The sequence below is a fragment of the Sapajus apella genome, unplaced genomic scaffold (genome assembly GCF_009761245.1).
Source record: "Sapajus apella isolate SASKATOON/1434 unplaced genomic scaffold, GSC_monkey_1.0 scaffold48, whole genome shotgun sequence".
Classification (NCBI taxonomy): domain Eukaryota; kingdom Metazoa; phylum Chordata; class Mammalia; order Primates; family Cebidae; genus Sapajus; species Sapajus apella.
In genome coordinates this window covers 17,693,684-17,711,145 of record NW_022436988.1, presented here as the reverse complement: position 1 = coordinate 17,711,145, position 17,462 = coordinate 17,693,684, and the positions used below count along the sequence as shown (strand labels likewise).

Below are 17,462 nucleotides of genomic sequence, written 5' to 3'. Positions count from 1 at the left end.
TGCCCTCCAGAGCAGAGACGGTATTATAACAAATATGGTCGCAGACTGGTGACAGGACCAAGACGCTCTTCCCCACTAACCCCTGACCACCCTCAGAAATCCACGTATGCACAGCCCCCAACAGCTACTGCCAACTAAGCAGTCACCACGCCAGGGAAAACGGGCACCTTCCATGCTCTGCCTGAGACAGGAGGCCTAAGCTCTGCAACATTACAGAGGCATCAACTAAGGATGGCATGTGTTCCTGAACTTTTCATTTTGTGACTCATGTCACCCTCCATAGAGCCAATCATAAATGTTTTCAAAACAATTAATTTCAAACTCAGTATTCTTTAAAAATGTTGATGCTGTGACAGTGCAAACAGCATTGATTTTATTGCTCGACTTCGGCATGGGCACATACATAGTTAATTTTTAAAAACCATTTATACAGATGTTATCGATAAAGCTCATGTAACAAATAAGTGAAAATACAAAGGATATCAAAGCTAAAACACTCTGTAATAAATACAAATACAATGAAAATGATAAAACTTTGTTTTTAAAGTCAGTTTGAGAGAAGGAATAATATTACATAAAGTGAACTAATTACATCTAGAAATAAAACAACCCAGCATTTGGAACAATCATCATCCTAACATAATGTTAAATACCACAAATGGCACCCGTTGACTGTACGCTTAGAAACAAGCAGAAGGAGCTGCTCTACCAAACTAAGGATGGCTAGAACACCCTCTAACTCCTGACAATGCATCCGTCCAATGCACTGGAAGTTCAAAACCCAGATTTAGTGTTGTAAAGTGAATTACATTGTATTCGAAAGAAGAGAATCTTGTGCTCCGGACTGTAAATACACGAAAGAATAAAGGCTTGGTAAAAACCCATTCAGGGCAACAAACTGTGCAAAACAAAATGTACACTATACACAGCGCTATTTAAAACCTACACCAAGATACAAGGCCTTTGGAGACAAAACTCACCTCTCTGTACTGCCTATGAGCTCTACAAAGTAATCTCTGTTCATAACTAAGCATTCATGATGGAAAGGCAAGAGTATGAAAACAGATACCACATATCTAAAATAATAATACAGCTAGAAGGAAGAGAAGAAAAAGCCAGTTAAGAGGGACATGGAAATAAATATTCACATTAAACATGAGGTGCAAGTCCATGGTTCAATGGCAGATTGGGGGGTTTTGCTTAGCACCTATTTGGAAGCAATCAGGTAATGTAACTTTGAAATGGAAATTAAATCATGTTTTTATATGTGTTGGTGCTACCACAGACAGTTATAGAGAGTAATTTATTTTTTTTGAAACGGAGTCTCGCTCTTGTCGCCCAGGCTGGAGTGCAGTGGTGCAATCTCGGCTCACTGCAAGCTCTGCCTCCAGGATTCAAGCAATTCTCCTGCCTCAGCCGCCTAAGTAGCTGGGATTACAGGAGTGCGTCACCACACCCAGCTAATTTCATGTTTTTAATAGACATGGGGTTTCACCATGTTGGCCAGGCTGGTCTTGAACTCCTGACCCTCAAGTGATCAAACCGCCTTAGCCTCCCAAAGTGCTGAGATTACAGGCTCGAGCCACCGAGCCCGGCCAATTTTTTTTTTAAAGCTCTATTAAATCATTAGGATAAAGTTAAAAAGGCACTCAAAAAGCAATGGTATTTGCCTGCTTTATAAAATTGTATATTAAAATAAGTGATAGTAGCATTTCATTATTACTGCATCCCTGTCAGTTATGATATCTATAAAGTATCCATTATGTACTTATTTTTTACTGAAAGATTTTAGAAGTAGGCACAATTATAAACTGCACTAGTGCTTTAATATAAAAGCAAGATGAGCCTGCAACCAACAAGGTACTAGCATGACAGCTGAAAATTACTGATCATCAAAGAACGTAGACACCACTTCCATACATTTCAAAATGTTCTTCAGTACTCAGAATGCAATGTGAAAAAACCAAATTGTTTGAAAGGAAAAAGGTAGGCATAAGCATATACCACTGCACGGTTATAACTGTGACTAGCTTACTTGTGACAGATAATTTGGCCAATGAAACACATTGAAATACTTTACTACATAAGTAGTTCTCAACTTCTTAACGCAGCAAAATCTCCCCTTCTTTTATCCCACCTATTCCTCCCCGCTCTGCTGCACCCCATGAAAGCTTACTTAAAATTTCAATATATAAAAGAGAAAAACGAACTGTTCTGGGTAAAGGGCTGGGGATATGGAGCCTGAGGCCCCTGCTCGAATACCAGCTAGGCCTGCCCCCTTGCTCCCTCTCTCTGCCCCTCTTCTCTGCAACCATCACTCCTGAGGCACCCCTGAGGAACTCTTGGGCTCCAAGAACACAGACTGAAACCCACTCAATCACAGAACACAGAAGACCAATTTACTTGATAACTTTAAATTCTGTAGCTTAATTATCTCATTAAAAATTTGCTTATTTCTTCATCTGGAAAAAAAAGAAAAAAAATTTGCTTCTTTCACATCAATTTTGTAAAAAAAAAAAAACCAAATGGAGCATATTTTTGATGGTTGAATTTAAAAATCTACCTGTGATTTCAGATTCTTTCACTCCCTCACCCCAGAGTTTTGGTTGCTTCTGGATCATACAACATGCCACACACCTTGAAAGCTAAATCTGGACATTTCAAAATCAGATGCAGATCTTCAACACCAAGGGAAGTGGGATTCCCTTACTTCCAAAATGAGCTATTCAGTTTCAAAGTAATTTGTATCATAGAGTTAGAATCACTGTTTCTTTAGTAATCACATCCCCATACTACCACCCCCTTAACCCCACTTCATTCTGTTAGGTAAAGCAGGATTTTCTAAGCGTATTAATAATCTTTAGAGCAAAATTCTTCCTTTTTCATAATTTTAGCCAATTAAAATTATGAGGAGTTAACACTTTAGGATGGTTTTGTTAATGGAAACTTACACTATAATTAAAATACAATATAAATTAGGTGCACTTGTCAGAGGCTTTGGTTTACAGAAATAGTATATATAAAGGTAAGCTGACCCAGCAAAATAATGAAAATCCCATTCCATCCACATGCTCTGAGAAGCTATAAAAATGCAGTATTTTAAGATTAAAAGTAAGTCCAAAATACCTAATTGTATCAATTCAAGATAAAAACATGAGGGTTTTTTTAAAAGAGTCTCTTAAAAACAGGGAGCCCCTGAACACATTTTATTGTAGCAAATAAATGACTAAGTTTAGACTAAATGGCTGCATTAGGAATTTGACAACCAAAATTATATAGCTGTATTCCAGGAAATTCATTCTTGAAAACTGTAAAAAAGACCCACTTACACTAGGCTGGAACATACAATGCAAAATATAATGCTCTGCTATAGAAAAACACAACATGTAAAATGGCTTAATTTCTTAAAGATGATTCTTTTAGCCAATTGTTTACAAAGGTAGAATAATTCAAAATAATTTTATTTTTTTTTACAAAGAGCAAGTACAGGAGCTATTCAAAATCATGGATTCAATCAAAATGAAATGTGACTTGTACCGACTGCTGAAGTTGTCTTGATGTTTGAGAGACTTGAAATCTGAAGCGATTTGAATAGATTACCTTTTATAAAAATAGTAGTAGTCTTTAAGTGTAGAATACTGCCTAACTCTGGAAATGTAGGAAAAGTCAGCATTCTTTAGGTTCAAGATATTAAGTTTAAATAGCAGCTGAATGTGGCCTCATGGCAAAGCATAAAGACCTTTTTTTTTCCTTGAAAAGGAATTTCAAAATTGTCCTTTCCCCTCACAGTGTCCTAGAATTAAAAAAAAAAGGGGGGGGGATGTTTTCCTGTATTTCAGCATTCTTTGAAATCCTGCTGAAAGGGGGCTGTCAGTCAGGGTTGTATAAATAGAGTCCTGGGTAAATCCTTGAAGCTCATCATTCCACAGCAAATCCACATGTTTCTTCGATGGCTGTTAGCAGCTTTTCATAGAGCTTTTCATAGCTTTCATAGGGCGGAATGTCTATTCGATTGAAGCTGTGAATAAGCAAATCAAATTTTATACAGTTCATTCAAAGTAAGTAAGCTGGCCTAGCAAGTGTATACCAACATAGCCATATCACTCTTTGTCACACAGAAAACTAAAAAGTTGCATTTCTCTAGCAATCATGTTCACTTTTAATGGTATAAAAAAGAAAAAAAAGTTGTTATTTCTCTAAAACAGAGATGACCACTTTTGGGTTTTCCTACCAATTTGCAAATAATCTTAACTTTTAAGTCACTTAAAACAAGTTGTTTATCATTCCTCTTAAAGGCCCATTTACTAGTAAGTACAATAAAAGTCAAATCTGTTTGGAACTAACACCTGTGTACACGGAGTGGGGAATAAAGCTACAAAAATACCTTACCAAGTGTGGGCTTTCGGCAGGTTGTTAGTGCAGGCATCAATCTGGTGTATGGTGAAGAGTCTCGGGCCTGCAGCACCTGAAAATGAAGGAAACTGGGTCAAATCACTGCAGATGCATGCATTAGTCTCCAAAAATCTTAGAAAAAACTGGTACATAAACCACAGGGTGTAGGGATAGAGGAATGCTGATAAATCTATACTACCAAAGGGCAACAGGAAAAGAATCTGGGTTTTGAAACTCAGAATTAATCTTGGATAAGGCTTAGATTCCTTACTATATTAGCATTTCCATTTGAGAAAAAGTTCAGGATTGAAATCCCTTTCCCAATTTCTATCTTTTATAGAAAATCATTACCCCAAAAGCTTGAGAAGAAAAGTAATCAGGCAAATCCAAGGTAAAAGCACACATTCAAAAAGATGAGGAACCTAAATGCAAATTTAGACTTCCCGACTCAAACTGGGCTGAGAGCAAAAGAACAGTCTATAGAATCCACTTCAGTTTGCACAGACACCCCATACGAATACATGTAGCAGAAATACAACTTCACTTTCTGCATCTAGGCGGTATGATGGTGATGAGCTCTCCTTACAGAGAAGGGCAGCACAACTGAAAGCACGTGCTCCTCAGGGATTTCAGTGCATGCGCTGTGGGCAGCACTGTCCAATTATGTACCAGTCTCGCTTTGGATGTCCTTACTCATCACCAGCAGCTTTGAAAAGGAAGTGCTTAAGAGGTAAAGGAAGCAAATGCCACCCAGTGAAGTGCCACATTCATTAGCAATATTACCAACTCATCCCAAAGTTAACCAGCTATTCCATGGAAAACCATTCTTAAAAAAGGAATACTGGTCCGATGCCATGCAGTAACCGATGCCACACTCTGACTGAAAACATGGTTTCCGTGACTCATGCTGCAAAGAATGAAAAAGTAGAGGGGAGAGGCATCCCAGGCAGGTAAAGGTTTCACCAGGTCGAGATGTGAACATGGAAGTGAATAATTTCTCCTACAGTAATGTGCAACAGAATTAAACGTAAGGTGACCAGAAAACAAAAGGCAGAGTGTCATATCCAATGGTCTCTAGCATGCGGCACTCACTGCAATCAGAGAAGCCCGCAGAAAAGACTCTTGGGAGGGGAACAAGAGAAAGTCAGGAGAAGAAGGTATCACAGTGTAAGAGTTATAGGTAAGAAGTGAAAAAGAGAACCTCTAAGCACATGGTTTACAAAATATCTACACAGACCCAACACTGACAGTCCCACCCCCAGCCCTTGGCCCACCTGACACCCAGCTTGCCTGTCCCTCAGGCTGTTACCTTGTAATGCTTTGAAGCCCTGCAGAGGCACTCGAGAGGATCCTGTCACAAACTGAAGTAATCGTGCTCGTCGCTCTTCATCAAAAAACTCCACAGCTTTCCAGAACCATTTGACAATGTTGCTATCTGGTGTACAGTGTTTTAACCGGGTGTTTAACTTCCAGTCATTAACATCTATCTTTCCAAGTCCACAAATAATGAGCTGTAAAAACAGTACACAGCAATGAACCTGTGGAAACCATAGCGAGGCCAAAAATTACTCAAAAGAGAAACTGAGATTTGTGCTGCTGGCTCCCATTTGGTGGTTCCTAATCAAAGCTGCACATCAGAATCATCTGAAAAGCTTTTCAAATTGACATACCAGGTCCTAGGCTCAGAGATTTTAATTCAGTGCATCTGGTGTGACAGTTAGGCTCTATATTTTAAAAAGCTCCAGAGGTATCAACTCAGTGCAGACTCCCTCACCGGGGTCTGAGAACCACTGTTGTGATAGACTTGACCAGGCAGAAAAATTGTGAATGTTTCATAACTTCATAATAAAATTATAATTTTTTTAAATGGACAGAAATGGAGACCCAAAGAATAAATACAGTTTTATGTGCCTTCCTTGGACCTGCATCATATACTAGTTTCAATACCCGTCAGCTTCGTTGATTGACGGCAATTCAATGTCCTCTGCTGTGATACCACAGTAACATCTATTTCACCACACACTGGAAGCAACTAATAGTGCACGAGAACTTCAGAAATGGGTGTAGAATAGTGATTCATAGAAGTTGCTTAAGAATTTTTTTTTTTAAGACACAGTTTCACTCCGTCTTCTAGGCTGGCAAGCAGTGGCGTGATCTAGGCTTACTGCAACCTCCGCCTCCCGGGTAGCTAGGATTACAAGTGATTCTCCTGCCTCAGCCTCCCAGGTAGCTAGGATTACAGGCACGGACCACCATGTCCAGCTAATTTTTGTATTTTTAGTAGAGGCAGGATTCCGCAATGTTGGCCAGGCTGGTCTCGAATTCCTGACCTCATGATCCGCCAGCCTCAGCCTCCCAAAGTGCTGGGATCATAGGCATGAGCCATCATGCCCGGCCTACATTTGCTTAATAATCTAAATATTAAAGCACAAAATGCATGAGCACATTGATAGAGACCTCTGCTGAACACATCCTGATGGAGAGTCATACAGATGAACTATATCCAAATCATTTTGATACTATTAATACATCTCCCTAGGGTACAAGACTAACTCATCTTAATAATCTAACATGTTTATAATAGTGAATTCCATGTGTACTACAAAACATAATTTGCAAATTCTAGATTTCATAGAATTATATACAACACTAAAATAAATGTTATACATATCGTCTTTACAAAGTGTAATGGGTAGGGCGTGGTGACTCACACCTGTAATCCCAGCACTTTGGGAGGACAAGGCAGGCAGATCGCTTGAGGTCAGGAGTTTGAGACCAGCCTGGCCAACATGAAGAAACCCTGTATCTACTAAAAATACAAAAAGTTAGCCAGGCATGGTGGTGCACACCTGTAATCCCAGCTACTTGGGTGGCTGAGGCATGAGAATCACTTGAACCGGGGAGGAGGTTATAGTGAATGGAGATCCTGTCAGCCTGGGGGACAAAGTGAGATTTTGTCTCCAAAAAAAAAACAAAAAAACAAAAAAAAAGTTAGCCAGGCATGGTAGTACACACCTGTAGTCCCAGGTACTGGGGAGACTGAGGTGGGAGGATCACTTCAGCATAAGAGTTCAAAACTACAGCGAGTTAGGATCATGCTACCGCACTCCAGTCTGGGCAACAGATCAAGACTCTCATCTTAAAAATAAAAAGTTTAATGATTCAGGCCCGGCGCAGTGGCTCATGCCTATAATCCTAACACTTTGGAGGCCGGAGCAGATGGATTGCCAGAGCTCAGGAGTTCGAGACTAGCCTGGACAAGACGGTGAAACCCCATCTCTACTAAAAATACAAAAATTAGCCAGATGTGGTGGTGCACACCTGTAGTCCCAGCTATTAGGAAGGCTGAGGCATGAGAATCGCTTGAACCTGGGAGGCAGAGTTTGCAGTAAGCAGAGATTGTGCCACTGCACTCCAGCCTGGGCGAGATTCTGTCTCCACAATAAAAAAAAAAAAAAAAAAAAAAAGTTTCATGACTCATTAGCAGTAGAAACTATATTAAAACTATATTAAAAATCTTAACCCTACAAAAAAACAACAAAAAACAACAACAACAAAATCTTAACCCTACCAAATAGTCTCCAAATAATGCTTCTATAGGGTTCTGAAATAAAATCTCCAACAATGTTTCTGCAGGGTTCACTGAACACCACACTGAACAGCGAAGGGGTTATCCAAAAAGGATACAGGTAATTCAATGACATGAAAGATACTTCCTAAATTCTTTCCTTCAGAGGAATGGCAGTTAGCAGGCCAAAGCCTCATTTATTGTATAAAGAGATGAAAGTGCATTATATTTCAACCTTATTGTCATTCCTGCTATGTTCTCCTCCTTCTAACTACTTCCTTCTGGCTATTTCACTGTGAACAATTCAATCACAAAAGGAATGGGGAGAGTATTAAGTCTAACCTTTTTGGATTTGTTTGCTAACAGGTCTATTAACAGATTTAGTTAGAAAGGACACTGAAGGCAGTGAATAAAATCATGTTTCAAATCATCAGTAGACTTCAAATATTTGTGTTCTCCCTAACCACTAAATATATTGGGGACCTTCAATAGAATAAAACCTCATTTTTTTTTTAGTAGTTCAGTAGGAAATTCAGATGTATTTGTTAAAAGTCTTAATTATAAAACCAGACCTGAGGTGTTTAAGGGCCAGCTTTAAAAGGAAACAAAAAAATATTAACTGTTTAGTATGGCTGTTAATCGTAAAGACATTTAGACGCCAGGCAAGGTGGCTCATGCCTGTAATCCCAGCAGTTTGAAAGGCCAAGTTGGGTGGATCATTTGGGGTCAGGAGTCCTAGACCAGCCTAGCCAACATGGTGAAACCTCATTTCTACTAAAAATAAACTGGCCAGGCATGGTGGCATGCACCTGTAGTTCCTGCTACTTCGGAGGCTGAGACAGGAGAATCACTTGAACCCAGGAAGTGGAGCTGCAGTGAGCTGAAGTTATGCCACTGCACTCCAGCCTAGGCAACAGAGCGAAATTCTGTCTTACACACACAAAAAAAGACATTTAGATGCAATTTGTCCCAGGTGTTTTATTTTCTCCATGATCTTGTCTATCAAATGCTTTCTTGCGCAGCTTACTATAAACCAATTGAGAGTAGCCTTTTATCCAAATAAATTTCAATATGGTAGACTAATCAGGTTTTACGTAACTAAATCAGTAACCACTAAGTAAGGGAATAAATATATATTGGAAGAATGTGCATATAAGACATGAAATCTCTTTAAAATAAGAAAGTACAGGATAGAAAAATAAATTTAAAATGTTCACAATATAAGAGAGATTGCTCACAGCTGGGCATGGTAGCTCACACCTATAATCCTAGCACCTTCAGAGGCCAAGGCAGGCAGATCACTTGAGCTCGGGAGTTTGAGACCAGCCTGGGCAACATGGCAAAAAATACAAAAGGTTGGCCAGGCATGCTGGTGCATGCGTGCAGTCCCAGCTACTTGGGGAACTGGGGAGAAGGATCGTTTGAGCCCAGGGAGGTCGAGGCTACAGTGAGCCATGATCGTACCACTGCACCCCACCCTAGGTGACAGACAGAGTGAGACCCTGTCTCAGAAAAAATAAAAAGAGAGAGAATATTCTCTCGTGGAAATTCCAATACATGAAAGACTTCCGGTGAATAACAATGATCAAGCACAGAACCATGAAACTTAGAAAGCACCAGAAATATGACTTTCCTCTAAAACTAAGTAACAAAATAATTCCCAATCCTTCCTTATTACACTAGCGATGTTATAATACTAACGCACTAACCTCTAACTCCTTCTCATCAAATGTCTTCAGCAGATGTTGTGGAATTACTTCATTAAATCCTTTCTGCAGAGCCAGGAATTGAGCCTCAATGCCTCGTAAAAATCTCCAGTTCACATAGAGCCTGTAAACATTAGGCAGGGATTTCATATAATCACATACATTTTCAGATCTGGTAATTATTATAAATCTCTACTTTAGCAACATTGCATTTTACAAGCATCTAAAATTAATAACTTAGCCTAACGTCTAAAAATAAACTTCAGAGTAATGAAGATAGATGAATCCAGACGTGTGACGCGGTTCAGTGTTGATGAAAAGTGGTAACCTTCTACTAACAAAAGCAGCATCAGTAGAGCAACCCTTCAAATCAGAGAAGCTCCCAGGAAACGAGACATCTACCAGAGCTGAGTCTGAAGTTAAAATCTTCATGAATTTCTTTCTAAACTTAAAGCATATAGGCCAGTAACTAGAATAAAGAGCTCATTCACTCAAAAGTGACAATTTTTCTGATTTTACTTGCAAATGTAGTTTGAATGTGTTGGGTATTCTGTTTCTATTTGAGGGAGGTAAGGAGGTAGAGAATCCTCATATCCAAAATGAAAAGAAATAGTAAAAGCCAATAGCAAGCACTTTTTGATTAAATACTCATTGTTCTCTAGAGGCTATAAAAATTCTGGAAGGTGTCATTTTACCAATAAAAAATGTGCTAAACTACATCTATTGTGTGAATTTATGATTTATAAGTGAATTGCTTTTATTTATCTATCTACCCAAGAAAACCTCTCCATCTCACATATCACCAAACTTCCTCATCTGTCAAATTTGTTAACATTTCCAACCTTCGAGAAATAGTTTTCTATTTTAAGAAATAAGTTACTTAACAGTATATCCTTTGGAGGACCATGTTTTTGTTTGTTAAGGGGACAGCAAAACTGTACAACTGTAAAAGTTTTTCTTTGTAATTTTTTATCTCATACCTGTATGAGATAAAGGATTATTACTGTGTGCTCTAAACATGACTGAACCTTGGAGAGCAGGATCCAGGGACTGAGCCTTCCAAAGGAGATAATGCTAAGACTTGGGAAATTCTAATTTGTTCTTTCTTTAATTTTCTTAAGATGGAGTTTTGCTCTGTCGCCCAGGCTGGAGTGCAGTGGTACAATCTCAGCTCACTGCTACCTCTACCTCCTAGGTTCATGCAATTCTCATGCCTCAGCCTCCAAAGTAGCTGGGACTACAGGCGCCTGCCAACACACTCGGCTAAGTTTTGTTATTTTTAGTAGAGACGGGATTTCACCATGTTGGGCAGACCGGTCTCAAACTCCTGACCTCGAGTGATCTGCTGCCTCAGCCTCCCAAAATTGTGGGATTACAAGCATAAGCCACCACACCCAACCTGTTCTTTCACTTTTTTAAGTAGAAGTGTAATACATACTTATTATGTATATAACAAAAAAATCAAACATTAACTATGGAGACAGTAAAATATGGAAGTCCATTCTTTTACCCTCTCTCTCCTTCCTCCCTATTTCCAGGCTCATCACCTCCACTTCCTCATCCTAGGCAAAAACTTTATTTGGTTGCAGCCTCCTGAACATCTTCAGCATAATTTTTTTTTTAATGGACTTTGTTCCTACATAATTTTTCTAAGATTTACTTTTCAAATTTGACAGTTTATGCAGTCTTTCTTTTAAATATGCACATAATAATCTGTTGAATATATAATATAATCATTCTTCTCTAAAAACATTTTAATAATGCAGGTTTTTTTTTTTTTTACAAGTAGTATGTAATTGACCGTCTTTCCCCGTATTTCTTTAAACATGTATGTTTCTGCAGAAGAGCCCTAAACTCTGAGCTGCTAGTTAAAGGGCACATGCTGGTATCACAGAAAAGCTATGCCAGTGTTCACTCCAATCAAATGGACCTCATTTTTAAACTAGGAATAATTTCGTCAGTAAGATTTGAGAACATAATCTATACAAAAAAGTACAGGATGCAAGTTTCTGTGTACACAAAGTCCAAACTCAAACTCCCAAAACTGACTACCATAGTTCTATGTTTAGAAGACTTTTTACTTCTCATAGGCCAAATTAGCCCAATACATAAAAATTCCTCAATTTTTACTTTAAGAAATCTGAAAAACATCTATTTACATTTATCCCTAAACTCACAATGTGCTCATTTATAAATAGGCTAAGTGCTAATAATATACAGCACAAAAGCCCTTCTGAATTCCCACCTGTGGCAGCTACACCACATGTGGCCCCAATGCTCATGTCTCCTGGTATTTACACCTTTGTATTTACAGCTCCTCCTCCATGCTGAAACAGAGCTGGCTGGCTCAGTTTAACCAGGAGTAGACAGCAGAAGTCATGCTGGCCAGGACCAGGCTTAGGCCTTAAAAAGATCTAGCAGCTTCTGCTTTTGAGCTCTGGAAAGCTGGCCACCCCGTAAGAAGTCTGGCTATCTTGTTGGGAGAGAGAGTGGCCCTGGAGAGAGGAAGTGGCCTTTGATATCACACAGGGAGAACCAAGGAACTCAGTCAACAATAAGAACTAGAGCCCAGACAGTGACTGTAGTCGACAGCCATGCCAGCTAGCCCTCAGCCATTTGAGCTATCCTAGTTATGAGTCAAGAGGCCATCTTGGCGTGGCCTAGCTCACACCTTGTCCAACAGCAGTGCGTCATCCATCTTGTTCTTTTGCCCAATTTCCTGACCCTTGGAATTGTGAGAAATAATAAAATGGCTATTTTTAATAAGCCACTAAATTCTGGTGAAGCAGATTTTGTAACACTGAGTAATGCTATCTAAATATTTAAGTTTGTTCATGCTAATATTCTGGAACATTAAGAAAAAAAATTCACTGTTTACCTAACATATTCTTTTTTATTTTCTTCATTAACAGGGATACTTTTGCCATTTGGTTTAAGTTCATGCTGAATAATTTCACCATATGCATTATGTTCAACACAGAAGGTATGGTCCAAAACACCTGTAATATCATTCTCACTGGATAGGAAAAAGGAAAAGATATGTCACTGGGAAACATAAAATATAGATCCTATAGATATATTAATTGGTGAGACAGATAAAACTAAGATCATTTTTATAGTATGACAAATGTGAGGTCAGATTCAGCTCAGGAACTCTTACACTACCACACCACCTAGTTCTTTCTGGAGAGAAAAGTCAAAGAGCTTTTAACCTTCATAAACACAGGAAATATTTAACTTCCTGAGTAATGAGAAAGAGCCCTGGCCAAAGGTGGGCCTTGCTAGAACCACCAGCATAAGACAATTTCAGTTATATTTGGCATTCTGAAGAGCCCTACTTAGTACTGTACTCTAAGTGGCCAAGTGTCTATTTATCCCTATTGAGAAAGCTACTGCATACTTAGTAAAAAATAAACACTGCCAGTGTATCTTCATAAAAGAATGACCTCTTGCAAAACAGAATCAGTTCTTAGCTTAAATTCAACAATTAGCTCTTACTCCAAAAGTATGGTTCCAACAATCACCACTTCATTAAAAGCAATGGCAGCAAGAATTTGCTATTCTAATACATGCAGGTTTGGAACAGGATTTGCCTCACACTGAGGAAATCATTATATAAAGTACTTTTAAAAACAGAATATACGGCCGGGCGTTGTGGCTCAAGCCTGTAATCCCAGCACTTTGGGAGGCCGAGGCGGGTGGATCACGAGGTCAAGAGATCGAGACCATCCTGGTCAACACGGTGAAACCCCGTCTCTACTAAAAATACAAAAAATTAGCTGGGCATGGTGGTGCATGCCTGTAATCCCAGCTACTCAGGCGGCTGAGGCAGGAGAATTGCCTGAACCCAGGAGGCGGAGGTTGTGGTGAGCCGAGATCGCGCCATTGCACTCCAGCCTGGGTAACAAGAGCGAAACTCCATCTCAAAACAAAACAAAACAAAACAAAACACAGAATATACTAGTTTTTTTTCCTTTTTAAAGTAATAACACTTGCTAAGTTTAAGGAATTTGAAATGTATAAAGAAGCTACAGAAAGGGGGAAATCTTATGTGATTCCATCACCATCACTCAGATAACCACTCAATATTTTCTGTGTATAGTAATTTTGTTAAGTACATCAGTTTTGAAACATATTTTTTTTTTTAAAAAAGCTCAGAGTTTAACTATAATGAAGAGACAGAAGACTCAATACATACAGTATCCACACTAAACTGTTATGAAGATCTGGATCTACTAACTCCATGTCATCCAAAGTAATTGACTTCCCAAGCAACTGCTTATAAAAAGGCAATGTGAAACCACCATCAATATAATGTCCATGAAACACAGCCATTCCCATTATTCGTCCAACAAAGTGGAAATAGGATAAATGTTCCTGAAATTGAAAAGAGTGTATATACTTGAGTTAGAAACTACTCACGAAAATTTTAATAAAAATGAAATATTTCAACAACATTAATTTTTTGAGAGTAAGCATGAAATTTGTACTCTTCAATATAGCCAGGAGGGAGTATTTCTCTAGGGCATGCTCAGGAGTCTCTAGATCACCAGAGAACAACATATTACACAGGGTAATAGGCCCTTCTCACAGGGTCCAGTCATTTTGTCAATTTTATCTTTTAGAAATTAAGTCCAAACTATGGTCCCCCAGCGCTTCATTCAGCTACTTGGAGATCCTTTTCTCTTCCTTCTCTCACCTCCTGCTGAGCCCTTGTTATGAAAAAAATCTTTCAATCCTAAACCTCCCTACTTCCTTGGCCTAACCAGAAATTAAATATCAAAACACCATAGATTTAAGAGCACAGATTTGGTGTCAGACTTGGATTGGAATCATGATTCTGCTAGTCACTGGCATTTGGACAACTTTACTCCTGCAGGACTCACTGTCCACATCTGGAAATATGAGAATAACAGTATCTATCTAAAAAAGCATCTCTATGAGGAGTAAAATGAGGTGATGTTTGAAACCCATGGAACTGGACCTGGCATATGTAAGCACCCAATGAGTATGGGCTATCATCACTACAGTGGCAGCAGTGGGCCCTCCAAACAACCTTCACCTCAAAATCCTCCCTAAATAATTTCCTGAAAGAAATCTAACATTTCTACTCTGTTTGCATATATTGGTCAGTCGTCACAGATTGTTTTGTTAGATATTTGTATTTTTAAATTCTTTTACCCATTTACTAAGTAATCTTTTAAGCTTGTCTTTAAAACTTTTTATCTTAAAAAGTTTTTCTTTTTTAAAATACACACACACACACACTCACTCTCTCTCTCTCTCTCACACCAAAGTTGCATTAAACTATTTCATAACCTTCTTTTCACTTAACACATCACAAACAGCACCTTTCCATATCATTAACTATTTTACTGGCTGTATAGTATGCCCTTGTATGGAAAGACAAAATAATATAAAAACAGTACATTAGTAATAACTACCAACTTCTGTTGAGTGCTTAATAATGCAGTCGATAGAGCTGTGGAGTTAATAACATACAGCACTATGCTAAATGCTTAACGTACAGGGTCCCATCTAATTCTCATAACCCCTCTCCCAGGTACAAATGTATTTATTAGCAATGACAAAATTGAAGTTTACGTCCATGAACCTGCCCTGACAGGTCACAAAGCTAGTAAGTGATGAGACGATGACACGTCTTTCTAATTCCACAATTTGTAACTTTAATCACTTGCTTTGCTCTGCTCCATGTCATAATGTAATCAGTCTCCCCTCTTGAAGACAAGCGTATTGTTTTCAGTTGGGGGCTAGGATAAACAGTAAACATCCCTGTTTCCAAACTGTAGCATATATCCATAATCATCTGCTTGGGAAAACTTTGTAGAAGAGGAATTGCTCAGTCAAAGGGTACAACTACGACAAGGACAAAAATTTCTAAATAATAAACTATGTTAACATGTAAAGATGAAAAGCATTATAGGTTACAGCTTAATTTACATCATCATAACAATAAATCATACCGGATTAACAGCAGAATCAGGATTGATCTGCAATGTATAGATATCATCTCTTGAATATTGGAAGAGGCCATAGTATGGATTCAACATTTCATGTGACAAGAGATACAACCATTCCCTAGAAAACAAGATATGACCAAAGAATTTTTTTGTTAATGTATATATTTCTGTTAAGATATGCCATTAATTGTTTTAGAAAGAATTTTTTTTTAATCATAAAAGGCAAAAACGCACTAAGTACAGTTACATAAGATCACATTGGGAAAAATCTACCATGCCCAAATAGCAAATAAAAACTCTATTTCATTACACTGAAGTAACATCTCACTCAAAATTTGGACAATTTTATTATATTTCAGTCAAAGAGTATAAAAGTATTATCCATCATTTCAATTACTCACGAGATAATACAGTCTGGTGGTCTGTTACTTTTTCTTTTTTTTTTTGAGACGAAGGTTCCCTTTTGTTGTCCAAGCTGGAGTGCAATGGCATGATCTCAGCTCACTGCAACCTCTACCTCCCAGGTTCAAGTAATTCTCCTGCCTCAGCCTCCTGAGAAGCTGGGATTACAGGAGCACGCCACCACACCCAGCTAATTTTTTGTATTTTTAGTAGAAACAGGGTTTCACCATATTAGCCAGGCTGGTCTCGAACTCCTGACATCAGGTGATCCGCCTGCCTTGGCCTCCCAAAGTGCTGGGATTATAGGCGTGAGCCACCTCGCCCAGCCTGGTCTGTTACTTTTAATTGCCAAATAAATTTGTAATCCATAATAAACAAAAGGAAGAATATGGTTTTATTTCAAAATGTCTGTGTGAGGCTGGGGGCGGTGGCTCATACCTGTAATCCTAGCACCATGGGACGCCAAGACAGGTGGTTCGCTTGAGCTCAGGAGTTTGTGACCAGCCTGGGCAACAAGGCGAAACCCCATCGCTACAAAAAATACAAAAATCAGCCAGGCTGGTGGCATATGCCTATAGTTCCAGCTACTTCAGAGGCTGAGGTGAGAGGATTGCTTGAGCCCTGGAGGTTGAGGCTGCAATGAGCTAGTAGCACCACTGCCCCAACCTGGGTGACAGAGTGAGACCCTGTCTCAAAAAAAAAAAAAAAAATGTCTACAAAATCTGTACTATCCAGATCCACTATCATGGCAGATTTATACCACCATACTATATAGACATATAATATCGTATTGATTCACTCTTAATTTTGGACAAGGGTATATTTTATTGTAGTTTGTGTTTGTTTTTGTTTTTTTTGAGACAGAGTCTTGCTCTGTTGCCAGGCTGGAGTGCAGTGGCGCGATTTCGGCTCACTGCAACCTCCCTGGTTCAAGCGATTCTCCTGACTCAGCCTCCCAAGTAGCTGCAATTACAGACACATGCCACCACGCTCAGCTAATTTTTGTATTTTTAGTAGAGATGGATTTTCACCATGTTGGCCAGGATGGTCTCAATCTTCTGACCTCGTGATCTACCCACCTCGGTCTCCCAAAGTGCTGGGATTACAGGCGTGAGCCACCGCGCCTGGCCTTGTAGTATTGAGTAAGGCATTTCATTATCCATTTCATTATCTTTCACTGTATAAACCCTAAAACATACCACGATAAAAATATAAGTGGACAAAGATTCCAAGGCATTTGGTGTCTGTATGGACTCAAGGGCAAGCCTGCATTCTTTGGGGTATGTTCTGTACCACTTCTTGACTTCAAATGTAAATCAATGTTTTTTTTTTTTTTTTTTTTTTTTTAAGGGGGGTTTTGCTTTACCTACCATGGCGTAGTTGAATGGCGGGCGGGCGAAAAAGCGACAACTC

At 38.9% G+C, this 17,462-nt stretch overlaps 1 protein-coding gene across 2 annotated transcripts in view; it reads right to left on the bottom strand.

Moving 5' to 3' along the window:
* Positions 1-328: 328 nt before the first annotated feature.
* The window catches only part of SMURF2 (SMAD specific E3 ubiquitin protein ligase 2), a 124,089-nt gene continuing 106,955 nt past the window's right edge, over positions 329-17,462 (bottom strand). For both annotated transcript variants that reach the window (XM_032241964.1, XM_032241965.1), the window contains 7 exons: positions 15,651-15,765; positions 13,865-14,043; positions 12,545-12,682; positions 9,670-9,790; positions 5,702-5,903; positions 4,390-4,465; positions 329-4,018 (listed from right to left, as the gene is read on the bottom strand). In XM_032241964.1, coding sequence (XP_032097855.1) covers positions 3,919-4,018; positions 4,390-4,465; positions 5,702-5,903; positions 9,670-9,790; positions 12,545-12,682; positions 13,865-14,043; positions 15,651-15,765 — 931 coding nt within the window. In that variant the 3' untranslated portion in view covers positions 329-3,918. The remainder of the gene's footprint in view (positions 4,019-4,389; positions 4,466-5,701; positions 5,904-9,669; positions 9,791-12,544; positions 12,683-13,864; positions 14,044-15,650; positions 15,766-17,462) is intronic.